The sequence below is a fragment of the Pieris napi genome, chromosome 19, assembly GCF_905475465.1.
Source record: "Pieris napi chromosome 19, ilPieNapi1.2, whole genome shotgun sequence".
NCBI lineage: Eukaryota > Metazoa > Arthropoda > Insecta > Lepidoptera > Pieridae > Pieris > Pieris napi.
Genome location: NC_062252.1, coordinates 8,962,378 through 8,985,346, shown reverse-complemented (window position 1 = coordinate 8,985,346; position 22,969 = coordinate 8,962,378). Strand labels below are relative to the sequence as shown.

Genomic DNA, 22,969 nt, shown 5'->3' with positions numbered 1-22,969 from the left:
AAAATATTTTTTAAATATATTAATTTCTCATATAATTTATTTCGGACCTTAATCCACAGAACTGGCTAACAGAGGGGAACAACAATTTCACTTACGAAGTATTTTTAGCTATTTTATTAATTACTTGATTAATTAATAAGACTTTAAAGAAAAAAACTTTTTAACCGGATTAAAGTTATGTATTATAATAAATTTACAATTATTTAACATAGTTTTAAATTTAACCGACGTTTCGCGTGCTTTACAGCGTGCGTGGTCACGGTGACTGAAGACAAAAGGTGTTGGATGTCAAAAAAGTATCACAGCTGTAGAAAAAGTTGCAGTTTTTTTCACACACAGGAATTTCCAAATAAATTCAATTTTACGTATAAAATAATAACTGCGTTAAAGGCGATCTTATTATAATTATTAACCTAAAGCAATTAAAACAAATCCTAAAAAGTATAGCTATTAGCTAAGACAAATTGACGTCGATGAGAGGGATTGCGCGATATATTGCACTGAGATAAGAATTACGGCTGAAAAATCGTGCCATAAATAATAGAGTTAGCGGAAGCCGTTTTGGCAATCATAGTTTGTGAGGGATTTTTAATCTAAAATCGATCAAATTGAAATTCTAATTGTTATTGTTTGAAGTAATTCAATTACAATAAAGGTGTTCGCTAGGCGGTATCGTCGAAATACTATAGCCTGCGCCATGGGCGAAAAGAAAAAAAAAGTGTTCGTTTGAGAATTGATTTGAAATTCGTGTCTTGAATTGATTTTATATATGTAGCTATAAAGCTATGATAACATATGATTTTTTAATAAAAAATAAATTAGTCTAATTGTAGTCTTTAAAATATTTTACCTGTGATAGAAAGGGAAAGCTATATACTTTAGTTAACATTGCAATAGGACTGATTTTTTAGGAAAAAGGAGTAATACTTATAAACAATGATAGATTTTATCCCAGCAATGAGCGTTTAAGAGGTATTAAAAAACATAATCTATCATAAAATTATCATATTTATTCCATATGTTATTTCAGATACAGTATATTCCAATACAAGGTCTACCGAAACTTTCCCAAACAAAACTTGTATAATAAATGAGGATTCGATTCCCCAGACAAGAAAGTCAATATCAAACACTAACTCGTAATGGGTAACTCATTTTTCGACTTCGGACTTACTATCTAATAATCCCAACCGTATATTTTCTTTGATAAATCAATAACACTTTTGTACACTGATTCAGAAGTTCGATCAACAACATTTTAGGTCTGGGCCTCAAATTTTTGTATCATGTCACACGTGATCATTTGTTTTTTTAATGGGCAAGTAGGTGTATAGTCCTAGATAGTTCTTGAATAACAATTGCTTTTGTTTCTAACAATTTTTTTTTCTCTCTGTTGCCATTTAAAAAATTGTGCTTAATGTAAAATCTCTATTATTTTAGTGGCGCTACAACCTTTTAAGGTCTGGGCCTCAGATTACTGCATCTGGTTCATGATCATTTGTCAATCTAATAGACAAGTAAGTGATCAGCCTTCTGTGCCTGATCACTTACTACACATTTTGGGTCACGGTACACGCTCTCGACATTTTGGGTCTAAAGAAAGCTTCAGAAATCTGAGGCCCAGACCTAAAGAGGTTATAGTGCCACTGATAAAATCGAGGTAAAACATAATTTTAAAATGATAACATTAGAAACAAAAAATATATTATTAAAGAACTATACATTAAAAGTAAAAATCATTTATTCGTATCGGTAACACAATGTACAATGTAACACAAAAAAAAAAGAAAATATACATATATATGAAATGCTTCCATTTTTACAAATACTGCCAGTTCTCAAATCAAGGGCGAACGTAAGACAATAACTGGCAATAAACTCTCTGCCACTCTTTTTAATCGCCAAGTTTTTTGGTTTAAATATATCTTACTGCTACGTGGAAAATCAATAAAATATACAACAGAGCTGAAACATAAGCCTTTCTAATTCCCCGTGAATTAGTTATTAAGGTTTTAACCAACAATCAATTTATTGCAAAAAGCTTCGTAAAGCTCTTTCAAAGAAATACTTTCAGTGTTACCCTACAACGAGTCACGTAGCGAGCAGGAATCAGACGCTAATCAATTTACCAGGCTGCGCTTGTTTGCGACGTTCGCGTGGTTTTATTAACCGGTTGAGAGCATCTTTTTCAAAACACTGGGTGTGCAGTTACTGCACAAAATCACACAAAAGTTGTGTAGTTTTAACTATTAAGTTGAACTTGCATGATGAAGGGACTCCTTAGATTATGGACTTAAACTACTAAACCTAAATAGAACCAACCTTAAAATAATGATAGGGACAATAACGGGTCATTGCCTCCTAAATAAACATCTTTTTGTCCTAGGCGCGACAGACAGCCCCCTGTGCAGAGGCTGTTTCAGCGCAGAGGAAACAGTCACCCACGTAGTCCTGGAATGCGAGGCTGTGGCTAATCAACGTGAAAAAATCCTCGGAACGGTGAGGTCGCTCCGGGAAGCCTGTGAAGTGCCCAGGAGACTTCTGTGCTTCTGGAAGGAGCTAGGCTGGCTAAATTAGCCAGGACTCGTACGCACAACGGACCAACCACGAGTCTAATTGCGGAGAAAGGAGTCCTACTACCCTAACCCTAACCCTAACTGTATATAAGGTAAATTGGCAATGGTTTTATCAGTACCTATGGTCATGAATATAATCTCTATATATATAAAATTCTTGTGTCACAATGTTCGTTCCCATACTCCTCCGAAACGGCTCAACCGATTCTTATGGTTTTTTTATACATATTCAGTAAGTCTGAGAATCGGCTACTATCTTTCAAACCCCTAAATGTTAATGGTGGTATACCTCAATTTTTTTTTATGATACATCATAAAAAATATATACAACCCTTAATTTTTACCCCTCTACGATCAAACTCTATTTTTTTTATTATTATTAAGCCTTTATTTCTGACACCCAGTACAATATAATAACACTTATTTAAGTTACATAAAAAAAACACTTAATTGTAATACATAAGTAAAACTTAATCTAATACGTCACTTGACGTACGCACAACGGACCAATTAGGAGTCTAATTGCGGAGAAAGGAGTCCTACTACCCTACCCTACGTCACTTGACCCGTTTTAGGTAGTCAGCGTATCCTTTGACACAAAGGCCTCTTCCAGCTGTTTCCATTCTTTTCTGATATTAGCTCTTCTTGTCCAAGTTGTGCCTCCTATTCTCTTTATATCGTCTGCCCATCTCTTATTCTGTCTTCCTCTTTTCCTTTTTCGATCGCTTGGTTGTCATTCTGTAATTATTTTTGTTCATTTCAACCTGCTATCTCTCGTCATGCGCCAGCGCCATTTTTTTTAAATTTTATAGTAAACTAGCTGGCCTGGCGAACCTAACAGTCTATTCTTTTTTTTTTTTTAATACTTATTCTGCTATTCGGGGCACCGGTCTAGCTAGTAAGATATACATTATGTCAAAAATAAAAATTTACCTTCCCCGAACCCGTCCACTAACACTTGAACTCTATGATATGGTATTAAAGTTCAAATTGACTTTTAAGTATTATTACGAATATTTTGTATGGGAATATAGAAAAGTTGTTTTTAGACTTTTTCACTCATTTTTTTTTAATTTTTCTCTCTGTAAGAACCATCCTCGTACTTAAAGGAATATTATATAAAAAAAATCAGACAAATCGGTCAAGCCGTTTTCATGTTATGTCGTGACAACGGAAAACGGGTTTCATTTTTATATATATAGATAGTTATTTTTATTAAACTAAAAAAGTTTCTTAGAAATAATATACATGGCAAAACGACGTTTGCCGGGTCAGCTAGTATTTTATATATTAAATATCACTATTAAATACTGATATTTTTAAATCCACTAAGGTGGCACATAGTATTATACTTTTCGCATTAAACCACCGAGTAATACGTGTTTTGAAAGCGATTCTGAGTAGAACTGGAGAATGAACAAAAGATGAGATAGCGCGTTTCGCTTGACTTTGAAAAGGCGACGTGTCGTGTTGTTGATTGGACTAAAGCCATTATTTAACGAACTAATCTCATGTAATTTAACCTCCTTCGGTTTTCTGAATTCGGTTAATTTGTATGACGCAAAACCTTTATTAATAAACGAACTATAAGTATATATAGATAATAAATATCATACGTCATTTGTCATCTTTCAAATGAGCCTGACAATTCCTAATTGAGTTTTGACGTTTGACAGCCAGACCGTATACAATTTCATTTTTGGCAATAAATCTTAGGCGATGTAGTGAATTTACAAAAGATGTACGAAATCAATTTTTTTTTTCATAAATTTTGATATAATATTTTAACTCAACTGATCCTCACATTTTGATTCACTTTCTTTGTTTCGCTCAGGTTATACTAGACGCATTATTTTGATTAACTTTTTGCCAATTATATTCATTATTCACACAATACAAGGCAAACCCAACTATTTAAAATTCCTCAGTCTTATTAGACTTTTGTATTCAAACTTACGTAACTCAGTCATGTATCGTGTACCTTCAGATTATAACAGAAATTACCAGCAAATAGATATATTTAATGTATCTAAAAAATGCTTAAGAAATCGTATAAAAACTCTAGTATCCTTTATTAGATATAATGGCTTTGTTATTTCTCATGAACTATGAATCTTAGAATTTAGAATTTATTATAAATACATATATTAAAAAAAAATAATAATAATAATAAATTATTACTTAGGTCCTCTACCTAGAGGACAACCAACAAAAACCTAACATACCTATGTTATATTTTTTATTGAGTGTTCGTGCGTGTCAAAGTATTAGTAGTATATTATTATCAGTCTAAACTCTCTTATTGTTCCCACACTAATTTTCTCCATATCCTTACGACTGACAATTGTGTGCCTTTCATGTTAAGAATATATGGAAACGAGATATATCAGGGCTTATTATTTTAATATAAATTGTGTATCATCGGCCACCGAACCGTTCTTTATGGTACAAAAGATATACATTAAAAGCAAGATGGAAACACTAGTTCAAATATGCATCGCATTAGCAGCGAGCTGTGAAATACATTAAATTCACTCGCCGTACCTATCTCACAAAATGTTTCAAGTTTATTTAATAAAATGTTCATAGGTTCTGCACACTTTTTTTAAGAAGCATTCCTTTTTGTAATATACATATTATATTTTTATTTGCCATGAATGAATAAATATGAATATGAATATCATATCATATGAATATCAACTAAAGGATATTTATGATGCCATTGAGTATTTTATATTATTTAAGATTTTTTTAGTTACATTAAATATAAATATTTGCTGGTAATGTGTGTTATGATCTGAAGGTATACGATATATTACTGAGTTACTTAAATAGTTTGTATTAAACTGAGAAATTTGAAGTAGTTAGAGACCAAGAATTATGAATTCCATCTTTGGCTATATCTTTATAACAATTGTTTTTTGTTATATATATATAATTTACGCAAAATATACGCTTACGAAATGAACAAATTAATAAATATTTGAGTTTATTTTTAATTGGTGTAATGTGTATAAGCAATAGTTAATTTAAATAAAATTATCAGCGTAATCATCTTCTGAAAACATTAATTTTGTTATAGTTGTTGTATCACTAACTTTAGGATAAGTTTCAGAAACCAGGCTTAGCACTAAGTCTGACTTGGAGTTTGACATACAGAAGTCATAGTTCGTGCTTAGACTCCTTCCTAAATCGCACTTTAGACTATTGTTTAATATCAAAATTAAATATTATAAATGTAAATTAAAACACTAACAAATTCGATATATTTCTTCAACAATTAAGTTGTAACAACTCGCAAGACCTTACTGGAAAAGTGTAGACAATACGTAGCACACAAGTAGTACATGTAGTATAAATCGCACTATGAACTATTGTTTGATATCAAAATAATGTTATAAATGTAATTTTAGAAACTAACAAATTCGATATATTTCTTCAACAATTAAGTTGTAACAACTTTCCTTACTGGAAAAGTGTTGACAATACGTAGCACACAAGTATTACATGTAGTATTAACAACTGAGTTTTAGAATAACCATAGCCAAGATAGAAAAAACAAATGAAAAGCTTCAATACGGACCCCTGAAGTCTCTCTGCTCGAGTTTGTTTACCCTCATACTTAAAGCTCGGGAAACTGAAGCGGCGGGTTATTAGACTTCCATCCTACCGGCATTTCGTGCTCTCATTTCGATATAACGTTATTAAGTGTTTCATAAACTATCTATTCGTAAAGTTATGTCAGTACAAACAATTTTCATCCCTGTGGTCGCGCTTGTATAACAAATTTCTTGGGATATGCAAAATTAACATTATGTTCGGAGGTAAATCTTAAGCAAACCGGCGTATTTTAGAGCCAAAAATTAGTTAAGTGTAACGGGGAGGAAGAGATTATACTATATTACATAATATCATAAAACCTTCAATTATTCAATTATTTATTTACTCTTCGTTGCAATAAAAATAAAATAAACACAAATAACACAATACATAAAAAACATAAGGGATGCAACGGGCGGCCTTATCGCTAATAAGCGATCTCTTCCAGGCAACCCTTAAAGACAAAAACTAAAAAAAAGAAACATGATGAGTGCGAGAAGTGCAGAACCAAATGTTTTATAAAAAAATATAGAACCTTAATCTTAAGTAATACAAAAAAACATAACAAACTTAAAGCTAATCTTACAGATTTATGAACAGCGAATAGTTTGTTTATGTAAAATATCAAGTCTTAAGAATCATAACTAAGAATACTCTTGTTAAATGTATCTTCAGTTTTCAACTTATTAAGTTTAGCTGCTCTGTGGAACTATTTTTGTGGATGTATTAACGAAATAAACATTGTCTAACAAAAATATATAAAAAAATTAAGACGCTGGCCTGATAAATCATTAATTATATATCCAATTGCCTGATTGTCTTATAGTTAACATCTAAGTTTTTTTTAACATTTGGCCCATTCTCACTGTCCCGTTGGTAATAAAGTGCCGAAAGAGTTTTTACCTTCAACCGACCTTGTAGTATTTATTTGATACACAGATGAATTACTTAGAAAAAGGAAATAAAACCTATTATATATACCCGCAGTATATGCTTACGCGTGACAAAGCCTACCAAAAGGGGAAAGGTTGAAAGATAATTCCACCCGTATCACCCGTTTCACAACTGAGCGTTTTTAAGGCACTTTTTGCCGCGCACCACCAATATGCTTTAACCTCTAAGTGGAGCTGCTTACTAAAGTATTTTCGAACCAATTCGAATTAGGGTACTTCAAGAATAGAGCGAAAGGCCGGCAACGCATTCTCGAGCCTTCTGTCATTTAGAGTGTCCGTGAGCGGCGGTAAAACTTTTTATCAGCCTTGCGATTCTTGCTTGTAGTTTATTGTTTATCAGAATGCCAAATCGTAAAATGACTGCTTTACGACTGATTTGAGCGCAACCGCCGCTGCGAAAACCGCTGTGAGAGTTCGAAAAGTCAATTACAGAATCGCAAGGTGATCTGCCCAAACGGGGATTTTATAATTTTTTTATAGAATATCTATAAATATAAAGTAAACTGTATCTTTCTTTTAATTGTACATTATTTTCAAAAAAGATTTCTGTGTAGGTGATATTAATAGCTCATTCAAGCTCTCTGAAAGTTCTAACAGCGAATATTTGAGACTACGCAAAACTCAAATAATATAATTTTTCAATATCCATTTCAAATCAAAAATTTTCTACGTTTATAATATTTATAACAGTACTAGAAAAGTACTTGAATGCAAGTGTTTCTCGAGTGAAATCGAATAATTTCGTTTCAAATTAAATTGACTTTGAATAAGGCTTGCGCCTATGGAGGGCGTAAGTACAAAACAAATTTATGAACCCCTACAATGATTATTCGAATTCAAATTTTTTAAAAGTTTGAAACTATATACATTTTATACAGACCTAATTTTATCATAAATCCATCTTACTAGCAGACCGGCCAAGCGTTGCTGTGGCTAAGGTTTTCGTTATATTACATAGTAAACTATTCAAGGGAAACGGTAGGAGAACACCAGTCATGGGGACCACCATGCTTTTTGGTGGTTATGCCATTAAATTGTAGCTTATGTAAAACGTTGGTACTTTCAACTCAGCGCCATCTGTTACAATTGTGACTATCAAATAATTAACAAATAATTTGCAATAAAATAATATTGCGGGTATAAATTGAGATGTAAGCTATCCTATCTTTTAAGTTAGATCAAACCGCACACGGTGTGCAAATTTGATTGAAATTGATTCAGTAGTTTAGGAGTAAGATTAAAGCGAGCTTACCCCTGTAATATTAAAATGATTCCGATTTCAATACTGAGTTTTCGCAGAGTATCACGTAATTGGGTTTTTGAAAAAAAAAATTGATTTTTTAATGTATTTTAAAACTTTATTGTTAATAATATTGATGTTTAATGCAAAAAACTTAAATAATTTTTCTTTTCAATTAATTATAAACAATTAAAAATTGATGAAATTTAAATAAAAATCACGTGACTATAAACGCGCCATGAATGATCGATCACCATGTTGTGACGTCATAATGTTAAAGCAATTTAACAGTACAGCGTTTACGGCTATATATATATATCTGATCTTTCCCTTTATCACAAAAACAATTTTTTTTCAAAAACCCAATTGATATCAGTGCTATACAGATATAGAAACATCAAAATTGGGTTTCATCGTTGGATATCGTCGTCATATTTACTGGCCTTAGAATATTGTTAAAGAATCAATCAGTCGAAATCAAAGTAATATTAATGTTCTTAGTCGTTGATTTTCATATTTTAATAAAACACTTTAACCTTCGTCAAAAAAAGTTTATTTGTATTTAGTTATGCTTTGATTTTCGTAATTTCATTTCGATCTTTATAAATGTTAATTGGATTTCTGACTTGCAAATACATAGTAGGTGTTCTGAAGTTAAACGAATATAATCGACTTAGTAGAATTCAGCGAAATTCGCTCATTTAATTAACGTTCAAGAAATTGAAGTCGTCAACTTTCAAACTAATCATTGTTTGAAGACGCCCGCCATTGTTTTTCGTTCAATGGGACAAGTATTGAAAAGGTTTCCTCGATGAAAAGGTTTGGGGCACTCGTTCGTTCCATTTTTGAATTTCTTTTATATTTTCATGACCATTACATAATATTTCAATTTCGCATTAAAACGCTTCAAAATCAAAGAATTTGTTGATATCAAATCAAAGTTGATAAATTGATATGCAAAGAGTATTTCTAGAAATAAAATTTATTAATCCAACGTTAAAAACATCCGAAATAAATTATTAATGCTTATTTTCGCATCGTTGAGACTGGCTTTGTAAAAGTCTTGCTATACAATTATACATATCAACGATAAGCACCGAGCTTCAGGTCTTGTTTTATAATACGCGACAGAGTCCTAGCGGGAATCTTCATTTCTCGCGATAAGATTTTTGGAGTTTACTCCTTAAGAAACGATTTGAGTTATAAGGCCCGGTACGGAAATTTTATGAGGAGTAAAATCAAGTGTAACACGAAGAGTTGAGGCGTTATGTAGAAAGAGACAAATGGATTGAACGTGTAAAAGAATGAGATGGAATACATTACACAGACTTTTCTATTTTGAATTCACGTTTTGACAGCCACGTTACAACATTGTCAGTGTTGACAGGTGTAAAAAATAAAAGTAGATTGTCTAGCGTGCCGTAGAGTTTTGTCAATAGTAATGGTCAGTGAAATTAAAACTAAAAAGATTGTTCATTCTTATTCTTCTCTTCCTATAAAGGTAACTTTGGTCACAGAAAGAAAATCCTATTTGGGCATAGATGAAGTAGGTACGTTTTATTACTACTACAAACATTTATATTATAAAAACATATATTCTTACCATCTCTGGTATGAAAATATGGTCGACAGCCACAGAACATTATCGCCATTTTATCGTTCGTAAGGAGTAAACTCCAATCGTGCGTCGTAGCTGACACACACACACTTTTTTTTGCTTCCTAATCGGCTTTGACGAATTCTAGCTTTAACAGCATTAACAGCCTTTATAGTTCTAACAGCAAGCGGCCGCCCCGATCTTTAATGGTCTTTGACAGACGAAGTGTTGTTGTATCTGTTGATAGTACGATATACGAAATTACGGCTGATACCAAGCTTTTGAAGAGTCTGGAATATGACCGACGCTCCATACCCACTTTGTGCAAGGCAATCACTGCGATCCTATTTACTTTTACCATTCCATATTATAATTTGATAATGAACACGAAAATTATATGTAATGGCGCCAAATCTAAAGAAGTTTTTTAAATGAATACGTGTTCCAAATTCAAAATAATTAAAAAGTTTAAAAAACGAAAAGTTCTTATGTAACAGTATTTATGGCCAGACTTACTATAAAATACGAATATATACTCTCAGGTATCAACCCTCAAGCCCGTAACAAGGGGTATAAATCAATTGGTCGAGCGCGTATGAAATCGAATCGCTGGCTCGAGTCAGCGTAACGGCACAATCTAATTCCGTTTGCGGACTGAGTTTCCAATATTACAAATAAAAGTTCCAAAGGTATATAGTCACTTACCACTGTGGTCTGGTGTTTAAATCTGTTTTTTTAATTGTCTATACCTGGACAGAGAAATATAATAGTTTTTTTTACTTAGTTAGCAACTTACAATGAGAGGTTATTGTGTATCTGTACATTGCTTTCACATGAAATCAATATTTCCATACGAACTTGGGTCATATACTGAAAGATATTTCTTCTAAGAGAAAATGCGTAAGCGAAAAAATGCTGCCGTTTGATTGCGAAAACCTGATAATATTCTTAATATATACTATTAAATACATGATAACAAAACAGCATTACGTCTCATGTTTGTAAACCATTTTATCGTGGATGTCATGTGGAACATGGTGTAATTATAAGCGTTGTGTAAAACAAAAAACTTGGCGACTAAAAAGAGTGGCGGGGAGTTTATTGCCTGTTCATCTCTTCTGTTCTCCACCCTTGATTTGAGAACTGGTAGTAAATGTAAAATTAGAAGCATTTAATGTATGTATATTTCTTTTTGACGTTCATAAGTATACATTGTGTTACCTATATGAATAAATGTTTTTTGACTTTAGAAAGAAACAATAATTTCGTGGTATGAAGTTTGTAGCGTTATGAGAGAATTTGTAATCTGTGGACTAGACTCGAGGCGTCTAAGATTGTTTATTATTTATAACCACTTTGTTGCAATCTACATATACAATCAGATAACCATAAATCATTAAACCTAATCTTAAGAGGCATGAAGCACAATTAATGATAGTTTATAACAATTGTCAAAATTGACAGCTATAATAGACATTTAAAAGACAGTATCTATGCCCCATGAAATTACCAAGTCGTGTCTTAGTACGATCTCTAAGTAAATACGAAGGTTTTAGATGAGTTGTTCGGATTAAAACTTACAGCTGAGTTTCATGGGAAATGTGAAATACGAAATTCCACCCGTATCACCTACATCTATGTGGAACCAGCTGCCACTGAAGTATTTCCGAACCCATTCGACTTAGGGTCCTTCAAGAAAAAGTTCCAATTCTTTAAAGGCCACGAGTGCTCTGGCATTGACAGTGTCCATGGGCGGAGGTATCACTTAACATCAGATGAATCTCCTGCCAGTTTGGCCCCTATACTATAAAAAAAATGTAACGAACAAATCCAAAAAATTCTAATAGAAACCTTTGTCTAATACATATTTATCATTTATATATTGTACGCTGACAATGTAATAAAACAAATTTGGAGGAACTATCAACCATAGTCATATATTCATAAAGTAAACATATGTCGCAGGCTCATGCATATTCGGGGCAAGATTTATGTGGGGCATTTCCGTCTTCCGTAGATTTATGCCCCTTGCCCGTTGGGACATTAGATTGGGATGTTCTGATTCCGACTACGCATCGATTTAATACCGTCTGACCCTTGGCTACTTCATATCAAGCGAAAAGGCAATACAATGTATCGTGTTTTGTTTTTATCTACTAAAGCTAATAGAAAATAAGATATTAATGTAATTTCTTGTCACAATCACTAATTGTATTGGCACAACTATTTTCCATTTTACTGCGGAGTTTTAGTTTTATTATTACTTTTCAACTTCTTGACACCACGGTTAGAAGATTGAAACGAGCAGCCCTGCGATTTTGTAACTCAATTTACGAACTCACACAGCGTTTTTCGCATCGGCGGTCGCTCTCAAATCAGTCGTGAAGCAGTCATTTTATGATTTGGCATTCATTTGACTGATTCATTCAGACATGATTCATTTGAATTGAATGTGAATGAATTAGTGCACGTTAGTCTTAAGTGCTAAACAGTGGTAAGTGAAAAGTAGAATACAAGAACAGAGTGTCTTCTCTGTAATAGAGACTGAGAGACACTTTCTTATGTTAAATATCCTTTAGTAAATTAGGTTAGACTTAAATTACTTATTAGTTTTAAGTTAGACTATATCGTAATGTTTCACGATCTCTCAGTAAAAACATGTATTTAAAAACATGTATTTAAAAACATGTATTTAAAAACACACTATTATTAAGATTAAATACAGTTTTAGTTCAATGATATATAGTAAGCATGAGTCCCTGAAAATGTAACAGAATATTTCATTCATCAATGGTTAAACAGCCCCATGTGGGCCTTAGCTTCCTCAATTACACTTCGCCATCGCAATCTATTTCGTGCTTCCCGCGTTCAATTGCGAACCCTTATTGTGTCGCGGTCCTTAACAACTCCATCCCACCAACGCAGCCTCGGTCTACCGGGTTTTCTTTTGCCACCGGGTTGTGAGTTCAGTAAGGACCTTGGGGTTTGGTCGTTCGCTATTCGATGCACATGTCCCAGCTACTTGAGCCTGTTGCAAACAGAAGACTTTACTTGATAAAAAAACACCTGCTTATGAGTGGCGGAGTGAGGCGTTCACTTTCTTACTTTGATTCAGTCTCCTGTGTCTAATTCGAACAATTATTACAACAGTTACCTGTAATTACAGGTTATTATATCCCACATGTAGGTCAAGTGTTAAGGACTAATCTATGCCAGTGGTAATTTACATACAGAAGACTTTACTTGATAAAAAAACACCTGCTTATGAGTGGCGGAGTGAGGCATTCACTTTCTTGCTTTGATTCAGTCTCCTGTGTCTAATTCGAACAATTATTACAACAGTTACCTGTAATTACAGGTTATTATATCCCACATGTAGGTCAAGTGTTAAGGACTAATCCATGCCAGTGGTAATTTACATACAGAAGACTTTACTTGATAAAAAAACACCTGCTTATGAGTGGCGGAGTGAGGCATTCACTTTCTTGCTTTGATTCAGTCTCCTGTGTCTAATTCGAACAATTATTACAACAGTTACCTGTAATTACAGGTTATTATATCCCACATGTAGGTCAAGTGTTAAGGACTAATCCATGCCAGTGGTAATTTACATACAGAAGACTTTACTTGATAAAAAAACACCTGCTTATGAGTGGCGGAGTGAGGCATTCACTTTCTTGCTTTGATTCAGTCTAATTCGAACAATTATTACAACAGTTACCTGTAATTACAGGTTATTATATCCCACATGTAGGTCAAGTGTTAAGGACTAATCCATGCCAGTGGTAATTTACATACAGAAGACTTTACTTGATAAAAAAACACCTGCTTATGAGTGGCGGAGTGAGGCATTCACTTTCTTGCTTTGATTCAGTCTCCTGTGTCTAATTCGAACAATTATTACAACAGTTACCTGTAATTACAGGTTATTATATCCCACATGTAGGTCAAGTGTTAAGGACTAATCTATGCCAGTGGTAATTTACATACAGAAGACTTTACTTGATAAAAAAAACACCTGCTTATGAGTGGCGGAGTGAGGTGTTCACTTTCTTGCTTTGATTCAGTCTCGTGTGTCTAATTCGAACAATTATTACAACAGTTTCCTGAACTTTCGGGTTATATCCCACAAGTAGGTCAACTGTTAAGGACAAATCCATGCCAAAGGTTGTAAAGTAATTTTAGATTTCAGGTAACAATTTCACCTACAACAGTTGTCATTAAAATTCCACTCGAAAAAAAGATTTGATATAAATATTTGTAAAATTTAACACGTACGTGAGGCTGAATATTTACGGAGAACTTACAAAACGGTACCAACGAGGAGTATTATTACTAGAAGCGACTTAATTTAATATAAGTGTATGGAAAAACGCAAATCTTTTACCTAATCTCGTAGTATCAATTCTTCGTAATATAACGATACCTACACTATATTTCTACGAATCACTACGATGTCATCATACCCTGAAACGCACTAACGAAGTTCTTCCGGTTCTGCTAAGTTCTGCTTAGAATATATACAACCTTTCCACCTTAGCCACTTGGGCCAGTCAGTGGTTGAACAGGTCGAGGATCCTCCCATTTTATTGGAGTAATCCTTTCCTTCCTCCACATATGCAATTTTACAATTTAATGGTTTTACTGTTACCATAGTGTATATGTCGTAGCCAACTAGCTTAATTACTAGCTAGTTCAATTAACAGCTTGGCCTTTTAACTAAACGGCGCCGTTTAACTAGCGGCCTGAAAGATATTCAGCCGTAGCGTTTGTTACAACATTTAAGAAACTTGCTGACTAATTCTTAGGCCATTCATACATATCACACAAAAAATATTTCTTTTAAAATTAATTGCTTGAGTCAAATTCACATTATTATTATCACTACACTCTTCCATCGCACTTGATGTTTTTCATGAAACTTTGGAAAACACCATCAAAGTTGTGGTTTGCCGAAACGTGTTTGATGAAACGTCATCGATTCAAGTCCTATGCCTAGCTGTTTGATCAACTGGCTGAACATCTTTCAGGCCGCTAGTTAAACAGCGCCGTTAGTCTGACAGATTGGCATCTAAATAAAATGTTTAATCGTTATATTTTATAAAATAAAACTGCGAAAACATGCAACGTACAAACGTGGCTGTATATCTGTACAAACGTAAAGTACTCTGAAACTACCGAACCAAACTAACGAACAATAGTTTTATATGAATTGACTATAATATAACGATTATTCTTAAAGAGGATCTTTCTAATATACACACAATCCAAGCAAGTATGAAGTAAATAAGGAAGAAAAAGGCATCAATTAATTTGTGAAAAAAATATTTAATTTATCCTTTCCAGAAATAGATATCATTGAGTGACAGAGATAATCTCGCTCACGCAAAATCCGCGTCGCAGTTACTTTGTCACGGAACATTCTCGAACCTACAAGTCAATACTAGCTAAAGCCCACGACCTTGTTTGCATAGCTTTACTTAGTTTATTTATATATTTGGGAAACAAAACAGATACATCACTACACAGTAAAAAAAGTGAAAAATAAAACTTGAAATAAACACATTGGACGTATCCACAACTGATAAAAAATATGATAAAGCAAAGCAAAAAAAAAATTGCCGGCACAAAATTTCGTCCGCGTTACAACTCTATATATAGAAAGCCTGATCTCTTTGATCATTTAATACATCTTACTACGACTATGTAATTTTTTGGGTTGTTATGACATTAGTTTTAATAAAGTATTCAACATTAATAAATTTTATAATTTACTGTCTTTTGTTTGTTAAATACTTTGTATTAATGAATTTAAACGATTAATTTCTTATAAATTAATCTTCTTATAAGCTATACATTTAATCATAATATTCTTTATTTAAAAAATGGAACGTAGCGCCATCTAGTAATAGTGCTTAAAGCTAAAATCTAATTTTCATATTGGCTGTATAATTTTGGTTATTGGTTCTTTTTGACGTGACAACGTCTTATAAATCGATGGAGCCGGCTGCACGCACGAAAAAACATGACTCATGCGGCGTTACCTCGCTCTGAGGCGTTACCTCGATCTGAGGCGTTACCTAGCTCTGAGGCGTTCCATTTAAGGCTTGAAATGCAAGCGAGAGCTCGAAGCGACAGAGAGGCACAAATGGACTCCGCGCTCTTCAGCGTTCGACATCTGTCTCTCTCCTACTTGAGTGAGGGATTCGTGACGTTGTCACGTTCAACTATCGTCAGTAAACCGACTTTACAGACAACCGATTTTTTGTAATTATGTTGTGCGTGTTTAAATAAAAATCGAATCTAGTTGTTTGGCTCTTCTTTAAAATCCTACCATTCCAACGTACTTAATATAATATATATATATTCCTTTATATCATATTTGTTTAAATTTGTACTGCTTTCAAAGCGTTTATATTTATAAGCTCTAAATTTATTTTAAACTGAGGTTGAAGTGAACTTAAGATGCTAGTTAGTGATACAAAATGGCATTAAAGAAAAACTGTAAACTTGCAAGCTCACTGAAGTTGCAAAATCTAAGCTACGACCGCCTTTATTTTTCATACTTTATTTATCATTTAAAACTAAACATATTTTTAAAGAAATATAATTTATATCAACAAAAGATATAGTGAATTTTAATAGCTGTTATTTAATAGCAAAATGATTGACTAATTAGATAATTATGCAAGTTTCAAAGTTCAAAGCTTTGGTAGATGGAACATTACAAAGAACGTAAACAGAAATAAAAGGCCGGCGGCGCACTCGCAAGCTTTCTGGCAGGATGAGCATCAGGTGTGCACATACAGGGTCTATTTTGAGTTTTGAATGAGAATAGTATCTCGTAAAATATAGACGTACCAATGAATTGTTTTGTAGAAAGCAACAACTACATAATCAACTATAAATATTGCTAATTATGTACCTTTTTAAAGTTCTAACTAAAACGCATTTTGTATAGACTTGTATAACATAAAGCCTTTTCTTTTTGATCATTCAAGACATCCCAGATGTGGTTTTAACTACAATTTTCGTTTAAGACCGTTTTACGGCCTAATAACTCTAGCGGCCACACAGGCTTTTAGCTTTGATGTAGTCCATTAGGGATGTTCGCTGCATATCTATGACATGTATATTTTTAAAAGTGCCTGCATATATGCTACATACTATGGTCTTACATTTCTGCTTTTTTTGCATTATTTCGATCTAGACAGTTTGCTTGTGATTCAGAATAAAAGTAATTTATCAAAACACTAATATGATAAAAAGAAAGGATTTGATTGTTTGTGTGCATTCAATAGGTCTCGAAACTACGAAAACAAATCTTCAAAGTTTGGCTAATGGTTATTCCTAATGAACATAATTAGAACATTAAAAAAATAGGCTTCTATTAATAACGATATTTATTGCCAATTCTTCTCTTACGTTCTACGCTCTTGATTTGAGAACTGACAGTAAATGTCAAAATTAGAAGCATTTAATGTATATTTCTTTTTTTGACGTTCATAAGTGTACATTGTGTTACCTGCATTAATAAATGATTTTTGACTTTTGATTAAAGTGTTATCCAATTCCAACAATCTCTATATATGTCAAAATAATATAATAAACATATAACTTCCGATTACTTAACGACTAATTTAAAGAAACGTGGAGACGTGTTTGAGCTACTATGGGAAATCTACGTCATCTCTTAGCTTAAGTAACTCTTAATAAATTTAGATAACGATACATAAATAAATACACAGATCATAATATAAGCGGCATCTCCCAGCTCCAACAGTTGATTTTAAAATATTTTGAAAGTTATGATACTGTCTATGTTAGTCATGGATATTGTAATTTAACATAGAACACATCATAGAAAACTACAAATATTTCCTTATCATATTATTAAAGATTGTGATAAGGAAATATTTGTATGTTACCGCAATAACTGTTTTTAATACTGGGAGTATAAAAAACAGTATTATTGGAGGCATGAATATTGATAGATATGCATATTGCAAAGATCTGCAGTGTCTGATACGTTTTGGTACAGTTGAATAATTCATTTACGGTTTAATGGTAATCCTATGGGGCAAATTTATAATTTTACAATTTCTTAATTTATTTTTTGTGCACGTTTTGTAGACAGATTACAAAAACAATTTTTTTTTATTTAAAATAATTTATCACTTATGAATCTATATTGAGATCAATGTAAAATAAGAGCACAGATGTTCAGATAATTTTTACGTGATCTTGGTAGACCGTTAACATTCATAATAAAGATTTATGTAAATACACAGACAACAAGACATTCCCCTTTTAAATAAACATACAAAATATGACTTTGTTTTATTAATTATCAGTACATTAAAATATTATTCTTTATCAGCGCGAAATTTCTGCGAGAATTCTCTTGAGGTCTGAGAACAGGAAAAAGTCGCTGGGGGCAAATCATAAGAATACGATGGATGTAGTAGATGGATGTAGTCAAGTAGGTCAGTTCTAAGTAAGCGTCTTTATACGAACATATTCAGATACGATTTACCCACCCCTATAGAGAAGCGTCCATATAAATCTTTTACATGAGAAAAAGCATGAAATGTTGACGCGTTTTACACCACCTTACCAGATTTCAAAGAGTTAAAAGGCGAGCATAATCTCTTTAACACTACACAGCTTTGAGCGAAAATATTCCGCGATAAGTGCTAACACGTACATGCCATATATGCACTTTAGGATTTGAGATTTTTCATATATCCTGGTTTTAGTGGAGGAAAGAAAGAAGACTTTATAAATAATGGAATACGGTGCTTTAGACTCCACACATTGGAGCCCTGTGTCTTGAGGTAGTTTTAGTCATTTGACGTATTTAATAACAAACGCTATTTAATACTGTTATTTTACTACTGTTGAATAAGGGCAGTTTCAGTTTAAATGAAGCGTTAGTGAAGGCTCTTGGTGTGCGTCTCTCATCCCTGAGATCGTAAGTTGGATCCCCGGCTATGCACCTTTAGACTTTAGAAAACATCGTGAGGTTTAATACAGAAGGTTTAATATCTACTTGCACACAAAAACAAATAATCACGAAACTCACGGAGATCTTAGGCTTAAAAGTGCAACTTTTTTGGAAAGTCGCTATAATATTATATGTAATGCTAATTATTCCAGCTTTAAATTCTCTTCCTCAAACATGAAATTGTCTTATAAAATTAGATCGACTATAAACATCTAATGAAACTGAATCTTACTCCTGTTACTTCCAAGAACGAAAACTTTGAAATTGCTCAAAACATGTATTATAATACTTTTAATATTTCTACAACCACGAGGTACATTTCCGTGGCATGCATCAATTATTCCCGCGTGAACAAAGGCGCCACTGGCTAAAATTAAATAAATAATACAATACATTGCTACAACTACAATACGATTATATAATAGCAGAGCAGTGCTTGTGCGTGCGACTCTCATTCCTGATGTGGTTGGTTCGATCCCCGGTTGTGATCTCTCTAGAACGGTGAAGGAAAACATCGTATGGTCACCGGCAAATCCAAAAATCAACGACATATTTATTTATTTACACTTCGTTACTTTTATATAAAAACAAATAACATAAAAAAGGGATGCAAAGGGCGGTCTTATCGCTAACAAGCGATTTCTTCCAGGCAACTCTAGTTTCAAGATTCAAGATTCAAAGCCTTTATTTTTAACTAATACAAGAGAACAAAATATAAATGTATATAAAAAAAGAAAAAAAGTTTAACAAGCACAGCTGTCCTCTTGTATAGCTTGCCTTTGTGGCACAAAGGCCTCCTCCAACTGTTTCCATTCCTTCCTATCCCCGGCAAGTCTTTGCCACAGAGGACCAGTGGCTTTTTTAAAGTCGTCAGCCCACCGGGCACATGGTCTTCCTCTCTTTCGCTTGGTGTTGTAGCGAGGTGTCCATTGGGTGACTTTTTTCGACCATTTTGCTCTCTGGCCTCTGAGCAGGTGTCCTGTCCATCTCCATTTAAGCCTTTTGGCTCTGGTCATTGCATCTTCCCAGTTGGTGATCCTTCGGAGATCTACAGCTCTTTTCCTATCATTCCGTGTGTACCCTAGTATGCTCCTTTCCATACTTCTCTGGCAAGTCACAAGCTTTTGACTTGTGACTTGCTTAGTGGTCCAAGTTTCGCAGCCGTACGTTAGGATAGGTAAGATACAGGTGTTGAAGATGCTCCTTTTGATCCTAAGTGGGTAATCTTTATTCTTTAGGATGTGTTTTAATGACCAGAATCTTTTCCAGGCATTTGAGGTTCTTCTCTCTATTTCCTGATGGGCTTGTTCTGTCATGGAGATGAGTTGTCCCAAGTATATGTAGGTTGTCACATATTCTAGGCTTTCGTTCTCTAGGATAATAGTATCTGGTGTTCTGTTTGTCATGGCTTTTGTTTTTGATTTGTTCATTGTTAAACCCACTTCTTTGCTTTTGGTTGCCAGTTCTTCGATCATAGTTTGTAGTGTTCCCGGGTTGTCAGTTATGAGCACAATGTCATCTGCAAATCTCAAATGGTTGATCCTTTCTCCATCTATGTTTATACCGCAATCTTCCCAGTGTAGGTTTCTGAAGACTTCTTCCAACACACTAGTAAAGAGCTTAGGCGAAAGAGGGTCTCCCTGTCTGACTCCTTTTTTGAGTGGGAATGATTCTCCCAGCATCTCCAGCTTCACCCTGGCCGAGCACTGGCTGTAGACATTTCCGATGAGTCTAATGTATTTCCCTTCAATGCCTTGGTTTTTTAGCGCTCTCCAAATGCATGGGTGCTCCAAAGAGTCGAAAGCTTTGCTGTAGTCGACAAAAGCCAGATACAGGGGATATCCATATTCCTGGCACTTTTCGACAATTTGCTTCAAGGTGTGCATGTGGTCTATTGTGGAGAATCCAGACCGAAATCCGGCTTGCTCGATAGGTTGTTGTTCGTCAAGTTGTTTGGTGATGCGGTTGAGAATGATTTTTGCAAAGACTTTATACACGTTGGACATAAGACTGATAGGACGATAGTTGCTAAGGTCTTCTTTGTCTCCTTTCTTGTGGATTAGGATTATTGTGCTTTGTGTCCATTGTGTAGGTATGTATTCAGTATCTAATATTTCATTGAATAGGTTTGTTAATGTTGTTAGTGTGTCCGGAAGTGCAATTTTGATTGTCTCATTTGTTATGTTGTTGGGGCCAGGGGATTTTTCATTTTTCTGTGTCAGGATTGCATATTCGACTTCCCTTTCTAAGACGGGTGGGATAGGTTCTTCGTGTTCTGGGTCAGGGTTGGCATATGTTTCGGAATTGTTGTTACATGAGTACAGTTCTTTAAAGAAGGATGTTGCAGTATCTAGTATTGTTTTTCTATTTGTAACTAAGTTTTTGTCCTGTTTTTTGAGTCTTGGTATCCATTGTTTAGGTGGTTGTAGTTCTTTTAGGGCTTTCCTTATTCCTCCTGTTTTAGTAATATGATTTATTATGCAGTCCATTGTTTTTTTTGCTTTATCCTTTTTTATACTCTTGTTAATTTCTTTGCTGATCCTTGTTATTTCTTTTAATATGTCTTTATCCTTTTTGTTCTTGAATAATTCTTTTCTTTCCGAAATTAGTTGTTTGGTCTGTGTGCTTAATATTTCCTTCGTCTGTTGTTTTGGTTTTTTAGCTTGATACATTCTGTTTATTTCTTTATTGTATCTTTCCTGCATTGCGTTCGGCGATTCTAGCAGATGGTTTGCGTCTAATTTGGTAGTAAGGGTGTATTCCTCAGAAGGTAGCACTTGTTTGTAGCGTTGCCTAGATTTAACCTGGTTTTTGGAGTGTAAGGTTGCTCTGACCATTCGGTGGTTGGTGTAGAAGTTGAACTGGTTGATTACCTTTACGTCTTTGAAAGCTTTGGGTTGATTGCTTGTTATGAAATCGATTTCGTTATGGTAGCTACCGTCTGGTGACTTCCAGGTCCATTTTTTGCTAGGTTTTTTCTTAAAGAATGTGTTGAGGATAGCCAGGTTGTTTTCGTGACTCAGATTTACTAGTCGTTCTCCGTTATTATTTCTCTTTCCTATGGTGTATTCGCCGATGATATTTTCTTCTCCTGATCTTTGCTTGCCAATTTTCCCATTGAAGTCTCCCATAATTATCAAGTTTTTTTCTGTTACATCTATTGTTTTGGATAGTTGATGATAGAATGAGTCTTTTGTGGCTTCTTCTGCTTGTTCTGTTGGTGCATACACTTGTATCAAGGTCCAGTGTTCTCTGTAGCCTGTTATCTTTATTTTTAGGATTGCTATTCTTTCTGAGATGCCTGTGAATTCTAGTATGCTGTTCTTGAGTTCCTTTCTGACCATGAAGCCTACTCCGTAGTGTCCTTTTGTATCTCCAATAGAATATAGAATGTAGTCGTCATGTTCAGTGATTTCTGTTCCTAGTCTTCTGACTTCGCTAAGGCCTAGAATGTTCCATTTAATGTTCTTGAGCGCCTCTTCCAGTTCCATAAGTCGATCGCATGTTCTTAGTGTTAGTACGTTGAGCGTGCCGATATAAATATTGGTGTTTATTTGACTTCGTTGCTTAGACTTTGGTAGGTTGGGCTTTGGTGGGTTTGGATTTGGTAGGTTGTGTTTTGGCCGGTTCGTTTGCTCCAATGTGATTTTCAGAGATCTCTTTCGAGGGTCAGCTGGAGGGCTGCGGTCGCGCTTCCCCACGGAGACCGCTGTCCGGCTTGGGGAAAGGTATATTTTGTTGGTTGTTTGTATTTGTTCTTTGGTTTTATTTTTGTTTTGATTCCGGGGACCGCTGTGTACTAATTGTTATTGGTTAGATGTTTCTGAAATAGAATTTGTTCTGTGGCGTATCATTTTTTCAAATGCATTGGTTACAATCATTTTCTTTGGCTCCGTCTGCCTTGTACCTTCATAGCAGTCAGATTGCGTTGGTGTTTTAGATGGTGAGCGCTTCCTTTTCTCAGTTGCCTTGGTTGAGTTTGTTTCCTTTATTATG

The 22,969-nt window shown here is 34.1% G+C and overlaps 1 protein-coding gene across 1 annotated transcript in view; it reads right to left on the bottom strand.

The window, feature by feature from the left end:
• The window catches only part of LOC125059079 (craniofacial development protein 2-like), a 37,987-nt gene extending 15,883 nt beyond the window's left edge, over positions 1–22,104 (bottom strand). Inside the window, exon 1 of the mRNA XM_047663279.1 lies at positions 21,847–22,104. Within this exon, the coding sequence (XP_047519235.1) occupies positions 21,847–22,104 (258 nt within the window). The remainder of the gene's footprint in view (positions 1–21,846) is intronic.
• Between the last annotated feature and the right edge of the window lie 865 nt (positions 22,105–22,969).